We start from the raw sequence: 15,388 nt of genomic DNA, 5'->3' as shown, positions 1-15,388 counted from the left end.
TTGGATACACTGTCTGAATGTGCCTGCAAAAAATAAAATAAAATCAACCCTCAGCATCGCTAACAGACCTGTAGCCTGGTGTGTTTCAGCAGTGACGTGAGCTCTTTGCTTTGAGGGAACGTGGACAGGCTGACTATGATGAGGACTGCAGACCGTAAGTCACATCAGAGCTCGTGATAACAGACTGTCTGTTGAGAACACAGGGATATCACGCGTCCTGATTCGCCCTCAGTTTAGGCCATATACTTTAATACATGTCACGCTCCTTCATGCTCAGATAGTACAGTGTAGAAAACAATCAGGAAATAGCCGTTATGTTTTGCTTATTTCTTCAGCGTGCAGGCGAGGGTAACAAAGAAATCTTTGCAGCTTGTGGAGTTGTTTATTAGCCTGTGCAAAGGTACCAATCATATCTGCCGAATGGATCTCCCAGCAGCCCCGGGGCACAGCGGGAGCTTCTACTGCAGTATTGTGGTTACAGCCCAGAATCCCATTTCCCCAAATAACTGTGGACAGAACAGCACAAAGGGCACGGATGTTCCTGGATTGCATAAATACTAGACCTCCATCCTCTTTGGGCCTTTGTAGAATCAGTTTCCACTGCATTCGTTTAGGACCAGAGGACAGTGCAGCTCGCAGATGAAAAACTTCCAGGAGCTGAAAAGCATTCTCTGCTTTCCAGTGGATCTGAACGGCTTATCACACAAATAACACATTGCAGGTGTGAACAACAGCTTTTCAGTCCCATACACTGAAGTCAACAGCTGAATGATTACACTAACAAATGAGCTCCTTCAGCTGGCCTCCGTCCACACAGCAGTCCCCTACTGTAGTTCATTACGAGACTCAACATTAGGGAGAAAAACATAAGCCGGGGTTTCTTTGCCGCAGGCGCAAGCTTTAAATGAGCCTTATTACCACAAGCAGCAGGTGAGCTTACATAATAACACAATACGCACAAGTGAGATGTGTGTGTGTGTGTGTGTCGAAATCAAATTTAGATGTTACAAGTTTAAAATGCAAAACAATCCTGAATCGTTTCAGTAAGAACTCAAACACAAACTCAAGCCTGTCCTGGTGACTCAGGTCATGTTTGTCTGTTGACATTAGTGTTGAAGACTTTGTTGTTAAAGGTAAGAATAAAAGTTGACTGATTACAGCAGACAGTAGGATGACCTCTGTGTTTGCAGCAGATCTTCACAGATCTCTGTTACTAATAATGTTTAACTGACGATACAACATTCAGGTTCTGTACTATTCAGGACTGTTCATGATGCACATCCCTGGGTGGACTTCTGCACGTCATAAATCAGCTACATAAACTGACTTGAACTGAATTCATGATGATCATTGGTGGATTTTCCCTGCACATGTTTGCCAGTCGTCTTTGTCGTGAGTCTGTTGAATATTTCAGAAAAAAGGGGCCGCACAAAAGCAACTATTTTATCTTAATAGATCAATTTTTAAACTTTTTGAAAAATAAAGTAAAAGTCTTTTTCACTTAGTTACATCTGAACAGTTTTGCTAAATCTTGGAACCCATGAGGCTGTGGGTCTATAGCTTTGCTCTTTTACTTTCTCCTTTCTCTCTTTAAAACTTTAAGACACAGAGGAACAGAGCCTTTTACTCCACTGGTTGTACTTTGTGTGTTTATTTAACTTTTTTCTCATGATTTCCATTTACTTACATTAGAAACAAATGAGATTAGGCCACATTCACTCATCATAGTGTGAATGTGGGGGCATAGTGTTTGTTTAAGGTTTGAATGGCCCAGGGGAAGAAGCTGTTAGTTTGTCTGGAGATGTGGGTCGGTGCCTCAGAGACACAAACAGGTGGTGGGTCAGGTGCAAGGGGCTCACCTTTGATGGTCCTGGTTTTTCTGAGACAGGAGGATCTGGCGATGGCCTCCAGGGGTGGCCGAGGGCAGCCAATGATTTTTGGGGCGGTATTAATTACCCGTTGAGCAGCCTTCCTGTTCTCAATAGTGCCCACTGTGTACCAAACACCCAGGCAGTAGGAGAGCATGCTCTCTCTCTAATGAGAGTGGAGCGGACCTGTCTGTGCCTCATGAAGTCCATTATGAGTTCTTTTAAGGACGTTCAGCTTCCGGTTATGAGCACAAGCGGGACAAGTTCTCTCCACCCTGTCTGCTGTCTCATCTCAACAGAGAAGAGTCCAATCATAGTGGTGTCATAGGCATACTTGATAAAGACGTTGGTTGGATGGGTTGGTGTACAGTCATATGTGTACAGGGCATACAGCAGGGGGCTGAGAACGCAGCCCTGAGGGGATCCGGTGCTGAGTGACAGTGGGGGGAGAGGTGGGGCCGAGTTGGACTGATTTAGACCGGTTTGCAAGAAAAACTTTGATCCAGGAGGATCACGGAGGATCTGAAGGTGGTCCAATTTGGCTGTGAGGATTTCTGGTATTATGGTGTTGAACGCTGAGCTGTAATCCATAATAAGCATCCTCATGTAGCTCTTCCTGCTCTCCAGATAGCTCAACTCTCTGTGAGGGGTGATGGTGGTGGCATTCTCTGTGGATCGATTTGGTCTGTACGCAAACTGGTGGGGGTCGAGGGACGGGGGGTAGACAGTCTCTGATGTGCAGAGACACTATGTGCTCGAAACACTTCATGATTACAGACATGAGGGCTATAGGCCTGTAGTCATTGAGGCTGTCTATGCCAGTTCAGTCTTTCTTGGGGATGGGAAATGGTAATTCATTAGGTAGTAGAATATGGGGGCAGAAAAGAATAAATATCACTGATCACAGAGAGACAGACAGAAAAAAATACTCTCACTTCTACATATAACCCCTAATTTAGACCCTTCAATCAACTTAACCTTTCTGTCTGTGTACTGTGAGGGAAACAGGAGAAACCTCAGAAAACTCACTTCACTGGTATGCAATGATCACACTAGAATACCTGCAAGATTGGTACAAACATCAATAAAACTAGCATTAATCAAATAACTAAAAACATATAGTGTCACAGTAGAATTTGAGTTGTAAAGGAAAGCATCTTTAAGAACAAAGTCAAAGGTGACAACAGGAGAGTACAACAACAGGGCCATTTGAATTGTATTTGAAATTGTGCAGAGTTCCTATTGGTAAGCTGGATGTTGAGGTGTGTGTAGGTGGCACTGATCACATAGCTGGTTGCTATAAAAGCAGGGTGATTGCTGTTCAGCAGCCACGGATCACATCATAAACTGACTGACAGCAAATACAATCTCTGAAAACTGATCTGTGTGGCTTGTTGTCCAAACAGGAGCAGATATGGGGGAAAGAAGAAGAAGAAAGTGTGTACTTTATTGTACTTTATTGAGCCCCGTGGGGAAATTGCTCTCTGCATTTAACCCATTCACTCAGTGAAGCAGTGGGCAGCCATTGGGCGCCCGGGGAGCAGTGTGTAGGGACGGTACCTTGCTCAGGGGTACCCCAGGGTAGCTGTTAAGGGGAATCGAACCCCCGACCTTCCGATCATGGGGCAACCACTCTACCTACTGAGCTATCCCTGCCCTATAGCAACTTTGAACTGGCACTTTGCCTCGTACTAACGGCTGCCTGTGGCTTAAAAGGAAACATTGAACGTGACACACACATTTTTATTGGGAAAAAGAACTGGACACAAGCAAGACTATTCTGCCAGACACATTATGTTGACTTGGCTACTTTGGACATGATAAATATGAAAGTTATTATACCATTTTTGGTCCAAAGGAATATCCCAAACACTTGGATTGGTCTGCTCAGAGATCCTGAAGATGACTCATTCTGGAAGTCTATAAATCTAAGGTGAGTGTCAATTTTGAAATGACCTTTATGTCAATATCCATGTCTGTTTATGCTGATTTTGAGATGATTGTTGTGTTGATTTCAGAACAGGTGAAGGTGTCTCAGGTGATGACCTCTCACATACCAGCAAATGGGCCTCTGCACAGCAGGACTACTGTGCAGTTGTAGGAGATGACCTCATGTGGTACAGTGCACAATGTTCAAGTATCAATAATGTCTACTGTTCCCGAGGTGATGTAATCCAGTATCACACTGTTATGCTCAGTTGGTATGATGCTGTAAAGTGCTGTATGGAAAACTATGGTTACCTAGCCACTGTCACCCAGGTAAACTCAGGTGATGTTGACAAACGGGGCTGGATTGGACTGTATCGAGTGGGAGGCAAGACCTGGAACTGGACGGGTAGTTTAGCATCTAGCTACAGAAACTGGGCACCAGGACAGCCACTCACTGCAGACTGTGGCTCTTTGCATGCTTTTATCGGAGGCTGGGTAGGCTATGCTTGCTCTGAAAAGTTTAACCCTTTTTGTTTTGTTGACAACCTGGTGGTGGTGAATGAGAACAAGACATGGGAGGACGCCTTGATTCACTGCAGAGAGATGAAAGCATCATGTGCTGGTTGTACGTACGACCTCCTGAGCCTGACCGATGTCTCTCAGTACAACTATGTCAGAGACAGGATCTACAGAGCAACCACTGATGAGGTTTGAGTTTATTAGTTTTGAATTATAGATGTTCTTCTAAATGCATCACTTGTTCATAGATTCTGCATTAAACACCAGAGGAGTTCACGTTCAAGTGGCTTTACTCTTTCTACTAGTTCAGTGCTTTAAGGCATAAATTCCAGGCTGTGCTGTGGAGATGTCCTTTCATGTCCAATGTGTTGAAAATGTATACTCTAGAAAAGAAGTGCGTGTAAAATATATATATATATATTTTATTTTATTTTATTTTTTTAAAAAAAGGATCAATATTCATTTCAGAAAAAGCTTCACTAAAGCCTTAGTAATCAGCATTTGTGTCTGGCTTAATTTGCAAATATAAATCTTTTTGTCAGTAATTGATTGATTTGCCAGTTTATTTGCATTTTTCAGCTTTCTCAGAAAACTACCAACACTTCCACAGCCAGGAGTGACTCTCCCAGTTTTGTCCTGTATTTCTCAGGTTTGGATTGGCTTGCGCTTCCTGGGAGGAAAATGGTTTTGGAGACAAACCAGGTCCCAAAGATATGCTGCCGGACTGTCCGTCCAACTGGGAACACTGTGGGACAAACAGCACGTGGATGATCAGGGACTGCGCAGACAGAAGAAACTTTGTCTGCATTCAAGTAACCCCTCAGTGAATGAAACTGGCAGCTTAACATCAAATGCTACAATAATGCTTGTTCTATCAGTTCTTTAGCATATATTTAATTATTGTACACCTCTAAGTTTGATTCTAATATTATTAATCCTTTCATTTTATGCAATATAACTGTAACAATCTCTGAAAACAATGGTGTACTCTGAGGTTGTAGATACTTTGAAATGAAAAGTGCAGGTGATGTTTCACTTGTTGTGTTTAAACCTCTGCATCCAGCATATAAATTGTTTTGGTTTGCCTTGCTTTTCATTTATAATTAATTTTTCATTAACATGAAATCATGACTTACTGCTGCTACAGTGATACAGGCTCCTATAATGTTGGCTCTGTTAAGGTTATTGTAAAATATTTCAATTCAACAACCATCTCAAACAACTCTAGCTCTCAAAACGTAAGAATATTATTTAGTTTTTTTTAAAATACTCAGTCTATACCAAAATATTTCTTGTTTGCTGAAGACAGATTGCATCATTTTGATGTTTTAAGCAATTAAATAACATATTAAGAGAAGTATAACTGACCACCTGGGCTCTAGTGGTGGGAAGGGTCTTTGTGAGCCTCCATTAAAGCAAAATCGCACCAGAAAAGAAAAAGAAAGGGAGGGAAGAAATGTCAGGGAAGTCTGCTGTGTGGAGAGAAAAGCAGAGCAGAGCAGCTACAGGTTAAAATATATCATATAACATTTAGAAAAATTTAATCTAATGCAATTTAACATTCTGTTTTTAGGTTGACTCTACTTTAGAATTACAGTTTCATGAATATGAACTATATCTAAAAGTTTGGACAATCATTTAAGCTTTCATAATAATCAATAAAAAATGTAATTACATTATTAACCATTATTATAAGTTTCATTAAGTTATAACTGGTGAAAAACTACCCGAGGTTGGCAATGTCCCAAGATAGGGCTTGCACTTCTCACCACTGAAATCCAATAGGCCAGATAATTTAGTTTTAAAGATCTAATTAGTGATTTTGCTAAAAAGAAAATGTGCCAAGTGGTATGTTACTGAGGAATAAACTCCATCATCATCTATACATTATCATTATTGATTTATTATATTATTATTTGCATTTATTATATTATGATTTTTTTAAGATTTCTTAACACTTACGATTTTTTTGGCCTTCATGTTTTGAACCATTACACTGTAAATTAGGAAATCTGATGCTTTGTGTCCGTTACTGCAAATAAAACATGGCTCCAATGAATTGTTCAGTTGTCTTTATCGTAAGCAGTTTCTAAATGTGAGCCTTACAAAGCTAGGATTGCCTTTTGACGCCCTTTTATGCAATAAATGAAACAAAGTAGATTTATTTACTTATATTAAAATCAATCATTCACGAGGGAGATGGGTTAAGAAAGGAAGCAGGGCCACAGATTATTTATACATACAGTCCATAGTTTTGCGCTAAAGGCCCCCGGAACCAATTGTTAGGTTCCTACAGTAAGTAGAGCATTGTCGGATGCATTCCGAGGTGGAGCTAAGCTTACTTCCGTTTGTCATTCAGCTAGAGAGCTGCTGGATACATGGTGTGTCGCTTGTCAGGTATTTAAAACGCAGTAACGTTCTCCTTTTCTCTTTAAAAAGTCTTGATACGTCAAAACAAGGAAAGAAATGAGATTCGTAATCACAACATAGGAAAAGAAGGTGCCGGAGGGTTTGTTACCTGGATGTCGCGGTGTGTCCGCACAGGGTGTGCGGGATGTAGCTTAGCCAGCTAATGCACTGGTTATTCATTTCCTTTAGGACCCTACACTACTCTGTAGCTCTGCTAATATTCATATAAAATACACAAGCTAAACGACTCACTCAGAGACGGCAGACTGTCTTTGAATTTTTAACATTTTAAATTCCCGCGATCAGTGCAGTGTCATCAGTGAGGAGTTGATATTAAAATACTTTTACAGTAAAGAAGTAAACGCTGGCTAAGGTTTAAATGGTGCTGAATGAACCAATAACCCAGTGACGGTAAATACAGCAGATATTATTAAACTGTAACTGATAGTAATTCAAACCCGTAAGTGAGCTATTTCGAACTTTTTGTCTGCTGCGGGAGTGAGCAGCTTTTCTGTGTTTTAAATCACTATAGTATCATATATAATTAAAGAGATGTTTTCTCTTGTTTTCTAACACAGTAAGTGGTTTTACTGACTTAAACTAATGCAATTGTTTCCCCCAGTCTTTGATCATTCTCTCTCTTTCTCTCTCTGCAGGAAGCTGCATTTTGTGACGAGACATCATGACACTTTTTCACTTTGGGAACTGCTTTGCTCTGGCCTATTTTCCGTACTTTATAACCTACAAGTGCAGCGGCCTGTAAGTGTCTGTGTGAATCAGTCAGTAATGCTTGACGGTACAAGATTTAAATGCAGTTACAAGTAACACACTCATACATGGGCTCACATAGACCCTTCTTTCACATTCTTCTTCTTCTTTGTGGTAACATATGTTGCCAGACTGGGAAGTGTCTGCTAATAATCTTCTTAGAAATGTTCGAGCTTTTGGAGAGGGTCCACATAATCCTCTTAGACCTGCATAGTGTGCATAGTACGTTCATTAAAGGCATAATGTAAACCCTTTCTCTCACCATTACTGCATGGATATATTAAAGCTCTGTTCATCTAATTCAGGCATGTCAAATTCATTTTAAATGATGTGCTATATTCAGCCCACGTTGATTTTAAGCAGGCTGGACCAGTGAAAGTACATAATGAATATGTAAAATTACAGAATAATTTCTATTAGTTGATTGCCAAGACTAATTATAAAAAATATAAGTTTCATTAATTTACAGAAGTTTTTTATTTTTAAAACTGTGGCCTCATTGTTTGTTTGGTTTTTTAAACATAATATAATAGATGGTGGAAAAACAGAAACCTTTGTCTATTAATTGTTTGTCAATTAATTTCGGGGTGTCAAACATATGGTGCGAGGGCCAGATGCAAGTTGACACAGTAAATGTAAATGGACTGGTTCTTATATAGCGTAAATGAACAAAAACTTTGTCTTTTAGAATTACAGGGTATTCTAGGCTATGAGCTACTATTACATTTTCTGTACAATTATGCATTTATTCCTTAATTTAAGCACTTTAAAAGAAATATTAAGCTATTTAAGAGGTTAAATGCACAAAGGGAGGTTTCACTGGTCCAACCCACTTAAGATGCAAGTGAGCTGTATAATACCATTCATACTATACAAATTACTTTTGTATAGTATGAATGGTAAGCTGTTTTTTTATTGATATGGAAAGCTGTTAAATGTATGAAAATGCATAATAATAAGTTCATAATCTAAGCTGTTCAGTGGGCTCAATTGGAGTTTTTTGCTGGGGCTATTCTGGCCCCGGGCCTTATGTTTGACCCTCTTGAACAAATGTTCTCTGTTTAGCTCGGAGTACAATGCCTTCTGGAGATGTGTCCAAGCTGGAGCAACGTACCTGTTTGTCCAACTTTGTAAGGTGAGACATTTTTTGTGGTTATGAAAATGGATCATATTTTTTTTGAGGCAGGAAAAAAAGCACAAAGTTAACATAAGTAAGTTTGGGTTTCAGATGCTGTTTCTAGCCACATTTTTTCCCACGTGGGAGGGAGGAGTAGGAGCGTATGACTTTGTAGGGGTGAGTGTTTAATGACAGTAACAACACCAAAAAGGAAGATAATCGTTCTTGTCATGTGTATATCATTAGAGAAAGGAAAGCATACAGAATACCAGCTTTAGCATTAGGCTGTAATGTTCTTGTTTGCGTTTCAGGAATTCATGAAAGCCACAGTGGACCTGGCAGACCTTTTAGGCCTCCATCTCGTTATGTCTCGCAACGCTGGCAAAGGAGAATACAAGATCATGGTGGCTGCCATGGGCTGGGCAACAGCAGAGCTCGTGATGTCGAGGTTAGCACTAACGTCTCATTTTATCAAAATGTGCTACACATCTACACAACAGGGGCTCATTCTGCATGTACGATCACACGATTAAAGTGCTGTCACAGTGAAGTTTGCATAAGCTCAAACAAGCTCAGGAGACGTTTTCTGTAGCATAAGCAGCATTACGTGAGGACCTGAAACCGTGTTGCTTAACCATGGCTGTGCCGTTCTTGTGAGAGGAACTGGTTTTAATCGAGCCAGTGATAACGGGAGGATTTAAGGGGAAGGAAAATAGCTCAGTCATTAAAATCCCTTTGCCTGCTCATTTCTTTTAGAAAGATGTCACTTAAATAAATGATATGAAATGCATTCACTGCCCACAGTATATGACACCATTTCACCATGACACCAGCCATTTCTGCTGCCTTGTTTTTAAGTCAGACAACAGTAAAAAAAAAAATCCTACATAACATTTAAGTAATATTTAAAGCTGATAACTTTAAATATTACTTAAATCCGTAACCTGTTTTATATTGTTTTTTTTTATAGTATTTCATTTTTAAATTTTACTTTGTGGCCACATGTCTGAGAAAGGCTCTTTATAAATAAATGTTATTTACCTTGAATATTAACGGAGTACATAAGAAAACATGTAAATGATAACTTAATTAACATGATGGACACAGAAGTTGCAACAGTTAATGAATATCTTACTGCAGCATGCTTTTTGATTATTAGTTTCCTGTTACTTTTCCCTCACTACAAAGTAAAAGAAAAATATCCAAGACAACTGTTCCTATTAAAAGCGGAACAAACCTACCTGTTTCTTCTCTTATCGATAATTTTCAATTTTAAGTTTCTCACAGACTTCTAAAATATTTACTTTTGTCTTTATGACAGGTGGCCTATTTAAGTTTATTAAGAACTGTATATATGTAAAATCATATTATATAATCACCGAGTGAAACATGAAAAACAGGTCCCATAACTCACTATCCTGCTTTTCAGGTGTCTTCCCCTGTGGGTCGGAGCCAGAGGGATTGAGTTTGATTGGAAATACATCCAGATGAGCTTTGACTCAAACATTAGTTTGGTGAGTGACTGCTGCTCTTCTCCCTTTTTAATATTTTCACACTAGTGACTCATCTTGTTTGTAGCGGTTTTACAGAAACATCACAGTAGAAACAATTTGGTCTTTGCATGTTCAGAGAAATTTGAAGTTTAAACGACTTCATTCCTGCGTTTCTTTTCTCTGTTATAATTGGCATTATCGTCATTGTTGTAATATGAGTGATTTTATTCTGGTACATTATTAAGGTACATTACATTGCTACGGCATCAGTGGTATGGATGTTTACACGATACGACCTTCCAAAGAGCTTCAGGCTGCCTGTGACTGTGCTGCTGGCTCTCTGTGTCTATAAGGCCTTCTTAATGGAGTAAGTCTTGGATGTTTCATATTTCATGTTACCATTCTTATATTATATAGGCTTACACAATATAAGAATTATTGTATTTTTACCACATTAAAGTCATTTTTTACCTACAATAATATATTTAACATTTATCTGCCCTGTGTGGGTGTAGCAAGCATATTACTGTATGTACAGTAATATGTTGTATCCTGGACTAACATTGTTATGAAGATGTAGGAACAGCACCAACAGAAGGATATCAGATCACACTTGCAACAATTTGAGTAACTTGAATAACTCGAATACAAAAAAATCCCTGATGCAAATTTTTTGCTTCGGTACTTCATTTAATGCAACAGAGATTGTCTGGGGTACCTGGATGTCCATCATGTGCATGCACAGAGGTACCAACAGACTGTTTCTGTTGTGGTACCTCTGTGCATGCAGGTACTACAAAGTTACATGTGCAACCTGGGTGCAGGGGAAGAGCAGCAGCCAGCAGTCGTCTCCTTTTCATTGTTTCACCTTTAAGCGCATACTGTGTATGTTGTTACCATTAGCTAGCTGCAGTGCTTACCACCTGTGCCAGTAGCCTCGATCCTTCAGTTGGAGCTCATTTTTTCTCTCCCAGAGGCTTCATAGATCACAACTCTCTGCACTCTGTTACTCAGAGTCGTGACAAAATGACAGGAGACGCAGTTGGGTGCAGTGACTGTCCAGGTGTTTCACATTGCCTGCAGCAGTTATCCAGAATGCATAGAACCCTAGTTATATTTGTAACTCTGATTTTACATCAAAGCCAAACGTCCAACTTAGGTGGGAGTGCATTAGTCCACCAGTGATGCTCCAACAATATAAATCTAGGAGGTGTAGGATTCATGAAAGGCATCAGCACAAAGCCTGTAATATTTATCAATTTTAAAAATTATTACAAATAATGTTCGTAAAATCATAAAATAAAAAGTCTGTAAAAAATACCTGAAATAGCTTTTAGGAAAAAATATTTTTGACTCGATAAACTGTTGCTTTATTGTTTGAAATTAGTTTTTGGGATTGATCTGCTGTTGAGTTCATGGGATTCATATACCATACTTTCTGGACCATAAGCCGCTACTTTTTCCCTAGGTTTTGAGCCATGAGGCTTATACAAAGGTGCGGCTATTCTGTGGATTTTTCTTCCACCACTAGGGGGACTCTAACCAGAATTAGAATAAAAAACAAGATAGATGAAAAATCAATGCAAAGAAGAATACACTACTTTTTCTTTAGCAGATAGAACACGCACAACAAATTACCAACTGGTAATTATTTTCAAATCCTCGCCCCTTCATCATGGAAACCACACGAAGAAGTTCGTATGATGCAAGTTTTAAGTTGAAGGCCATCGATCTTGCTATCCAGGAGGGAAACCGCGCTGCTGCATGCAAGCTTAGCGTCAATGAGTCTATGGTGAGATGTTGGAGGCGGCAGCGGGAAGAGCTCATGCAATGCCAAAAGTCGAGAAAAGCTTTCAGAGGACATAAAAGCAGGTGGCCTGAACTTGAAAATGTCCTGGAGGAATGGGTGAACACACTGAGAGCAGGTGGCCGAGGTGTATCCACTGTACAGATCCGACTGAAAGCCAAAACAATCGCCCGCGAAATGAATATTAAAGATTTCAAAGGTGGGCCGTCATGGTGTTTCAGATTTATGAAACGTAAAAACCTGTCCGTCAGGGTACGGACCACTCTCTGTCAGCAACTCCCCCCTGACTATCAGGAAAAAGTTGAAAACTTCCACAAATTCGTTGAAAAAAAGATACAAGAAAACTCCATCGGACCAGACGATATAATCAATATGGATGAAGTACCTTTAACATTTGATCTGCCTCTGACTAGGACCGTTAACAAGACAGGTGCATCATCCGTGTTGTTGAAAACAACAGGCCATGAGAGGACGCACTTCACCTGCGTTCTGGCATGCACGGCATCCGGACAAAAACTTCCACCAATGGTGATTTTTAAGCGCATAACTATGCCGAAAGAACAACTCCCGAAAGGCATAGTGGTCAAAGTTAACACCAAAGGGTGGATGATAGAAGGTCTAATGAAGGAATGGTTAACGGAGTGCTATGGGAAGCGCCCGGGAGGATTTTTTCACCGGAAAAAAGCACTGCTTGTTTTGGATAGCATGAGGGCCCACATCACAGATTCTGTGAAAGCAGCGATCAAGAAAACAAACTCCATTCCAGCTGTGATTCCTGGAGGTACAACAAAGTTTTTGCAGCCACTTGACATCAGTGTAAATCGGGCATTTAAAGCTGCACTACGGGTTGAGTGGGAGACTTGGATGACAAGCGGTGAAAAGTCATTCACAAAAACTGGCCGCATGCGAAAAGCATCCTTTTCTGATGTCTGTCAGTGGATCCTAACAGCGTGGAGTGCTGTGAAAGAATCCACCATCACCAATGGGTTCCGAAAGGCTGGACTGCTGCGCGAAGAGAGTGGCGCACCTTCAGAGCCAACTTCACCGGAGGATGACAGTGACACGGAGAGCGAGACTGATGGAGACAGATGTGATGAAGCGCTTCTGAGCCTGTTCAACTCCGACACTGAAGAAGACTACTTCATGGGTTTCAGCGAAGATGATTAAAGTGACATGTGGTTTCAAATACAGGAAAAATGGAGGTAAATAAATAGCGGTTATTTTCTCTTGGTTCTGTTACGTTTTAATCAGCAAAGTTGCTGCCGTGTTAAAAGGCATTGTTCGGAAAGAATCTGTTCAGGTACATACTTGTACATTTGCACTACAAGATTGTTCTGTACATGCAGTAAATATCTATTTTTTCATCATAGATATCTGCGGCTTATAGCTGGGAGCGGCTTGTATATCTTTTTTTTTTTAATTTTTAAAAATAGAGCGGATGCGGCTTATATACAGGTGCGCTCTATTGTCCAGAAAGTACGGTAATAATGAGACATTTTTGAGAAAACAAAGCATGGAGTGGAGCTACACTCTCAAACTTATACATAGCTTCCTAAGTTTTCCATTAAAAAACAAAGTAAAACATATTTAGAAATATCTTTTCTTTTTCTTTTTTTAAAATTGGAGACATAATTACTAATAGAAATATGGTTCCGGAATCAAAATGATCTGTTTCCATAATTTTTACTGGTTAAAATAAGTGAAAAATTGTTGCAGTACAACTGCAGGATTTGTGGACTTAAATACACTTTAAATGAAGAGAAATTATTTAAAGATGTGGCAGCAGAAGATAAGATAAGCTAAGATAAAACTTTATTAATAATCCCTCGGGTGGGTTCCTCTGGGAAATTCGGTTTCCAAAAGCACAGCACCGACAAAAGTTACAGTTACAGAATATTATATATATATATATATATATATACACACACACACACACACACACACACACACACACACACACACACACACACACACATATATATAAATACAGAGACATATATAAATAAAATAGACGAAGGGGATAAATAGAATAAATAGGAATAAAGATAAAAATACAAGTGAATTGCACATTTCAAGTATTGAGAAAGCCTTTGTGAAGCACAAGATGGCAGTACAACACTGGACAAGTATATGACCTAATATTTTTATATATAAAGGACATAATTTGCAGGTAATTGGAAGAATTGCTAACTTGCATGTTGTGCACCATAAGTGCTAAATTCTCCAATGAATGACTTCACAGTTTGGCATCTTTAGAAACTCTTGCAAAGAAAAGTTTCTTGTTCTGTTGGTGTGAGTGGAGTGAGTAGAAAATGGGGTCAGAGTTTGAATAAATGTTTTGAATATACTAATTATCCCTCTGTGTGTTTGAGCAGTGTTGTTTTGCTCTTTTAATTTGAAACTTACACACATTTTCCCTGGTTTTGTCTTCAGGTTGTTCGTTCATGTCTTCCTGTTGGGCAGCTGGACAGTGTTGCTGGTGAAAGCCGTGCTGACTGGGGCCATCTCTCTGTGCTCACTTTTCCTCTTTGTCACTCTGGTTCACTCCAACTAAATAACCCTAACCCCCCACCGGGCCAAAGCCTTTGACAGTCTTTCTGGTCCTGATAGGACCGGGGTTGTCCTGAATCAGGAGCTGACACCACATCACCATACAACATTCAAGATGGCTGAAAAACTACAGTTGATATTGAGCAGAAGTTGGGCAGGTCTGCCTGGAACACTTACCAGTGCTCCCAGTTTATTGTGATGAACCCATTGTTAAAAACTGTGTGTGCTTTCAGTCCATCTGTTGAAGCTGCAGAGCTGCGGTGGTGACATCAGAAGGCTTCTGTAATACGATTGGCTTACCTAAGCTGTGTTGGTTTCATGGAAATGTGACTTTTATATCAAATGAATCAAGACTTAGTTAACAGCATATTTAGTTTTAAATGTTTTCCAGCATTAATGCTCAACGTAAGAAGTTTAATATATAACAAATAAATGACATCAGTAGTTTGTTTGCCCACATGTGTCTTTTTGTTTGTATAAAAGTAGTAAAAACATGCATTCTAGGACTTTTTTTTTTCTAATTATTGAAAAGACTTGAGGTCTAAATAAAAAATCAGAAATGCCTTGTTGTAAAATTAATGACAGGTTCTGTGATTTTGACATGAATAAATGTCTTTGTATTCTTTCTCTCAACTGTCCTTTAACAATCAGCCTAATTTGTTTTTAATAAAGCACAGTTGCAGCTATCTCAAGAAAACAATCTAAGCATTGTTTCCTTGGTTTCTTTTGTATTCAAAGATTCACACTTTGGGCTTTGCAGGCATTAACCGATCATCTGGGGTTAAAAATCACTTTAGAGTAACTCTCATTTTCTGTTTTTCATCTTTTTAATTGAATTTGTTCATGACCAGCACGGTGGGTGCCGTGGTTACCACTTTTTGGGTTTGTTTTTTTAAAAAAATAGTTTTATTGAGAAAGAGGAATATAC

The 15,388-nt window shown here is 39.4% G+C and overlaps 1 protein-coding gene across 2 annotated transcripts; it reads left to right on the top strand.

Annotated features, from left to right (window-relative positions):
- Positions 1-3,729: 3,729 nt before the first annotated feature.
- tmem147 (transmembrane protein 147) lies at positions 3,730-15,160 on the top strand. Of its 2 annotated transcripts, XM_076889810.1 has the most exons (10): positions 3,730-3,801; positions 3,887-4,505; positions 4,966-5,128; positions 7,382-7,484; positions 8,559-8,628; positions 8,722-8,787; positions 8,922-9,058; positions 10,040-10,124; positions 10,349-10,470; positions 14,344-15,160. In XM_076889810.1, the coding sequence occupies exons 4-10, from the start codon at positions 7,408-7,410 to the stop codon at positions 14,462-14,464; spliced, it is 678 nt and encodes a 225-aa protein (XP_076745925.1). In that variant the 5' UTR covers positions 3,730-3,801; positions 3,887-4,505; positions 4,966-5,128; positions 7,382-7,407; the 3' UTR covers positions 14,465-15,160. The 2 variants fall into 2 exon arrangements, with proteins under 2 accessions (XP_076745925.1, XP_004568175.1); XM_004568118.6 differs by lacking the exons at positions 3,730-3,801; positions 3,887-4,505; positions 4,966-5,128 and adding an exon at positions 6,568-6,713.
- The last annotated feature ends 228 nt before the right edge of the window (positions 15,161-15,388 follow it).

This window comes from Maylandia zebra, linkage group LG11, assembly GCF_041146795.1.
Source record: "Maylandia zebra isolate NMK-2024a linkage group LG11, Mzebra_GT3a, whole genome shotgun sequence".
In the NCBI taxonomy this organism is placed as follows: Eukaryota; Metazoa; Chordata; class Actinopteri; order Cichliformes; family Cichlidae; genus Maylandia; species Maylandia zebra.
Note: the sequence above shows the minus strand (reverse complement) of the source record. Positions and strands in the feature narration are given on the sequence as shown.

Excerpts from the sequence above, each read along its gene's own strand:
- tmem147 (XM_076889810.1), top strand. The coding sequence starts at position 7,408 with ATGACACTTTTTCACTTTGGGAACTGCTTTGCTCTGGCCTATTTTCCG. Across the intron at positions 9,059-10,039 it reads GCAGAGCTCGTGATGTCGAG|GTGTCTTCCCCTGTGGGTCG; the intron begins GTTAGCACTAAC and ends CCTGCTTTTCAG. Across the intron at positions 10,471-14,343 it reads TATAAGGCCTTCTTAATGGA|GTTGTTCGTTCATGTCTTCC; the intron begins GTAAGTCTTGGA and ends TTTTGTCTTCAG.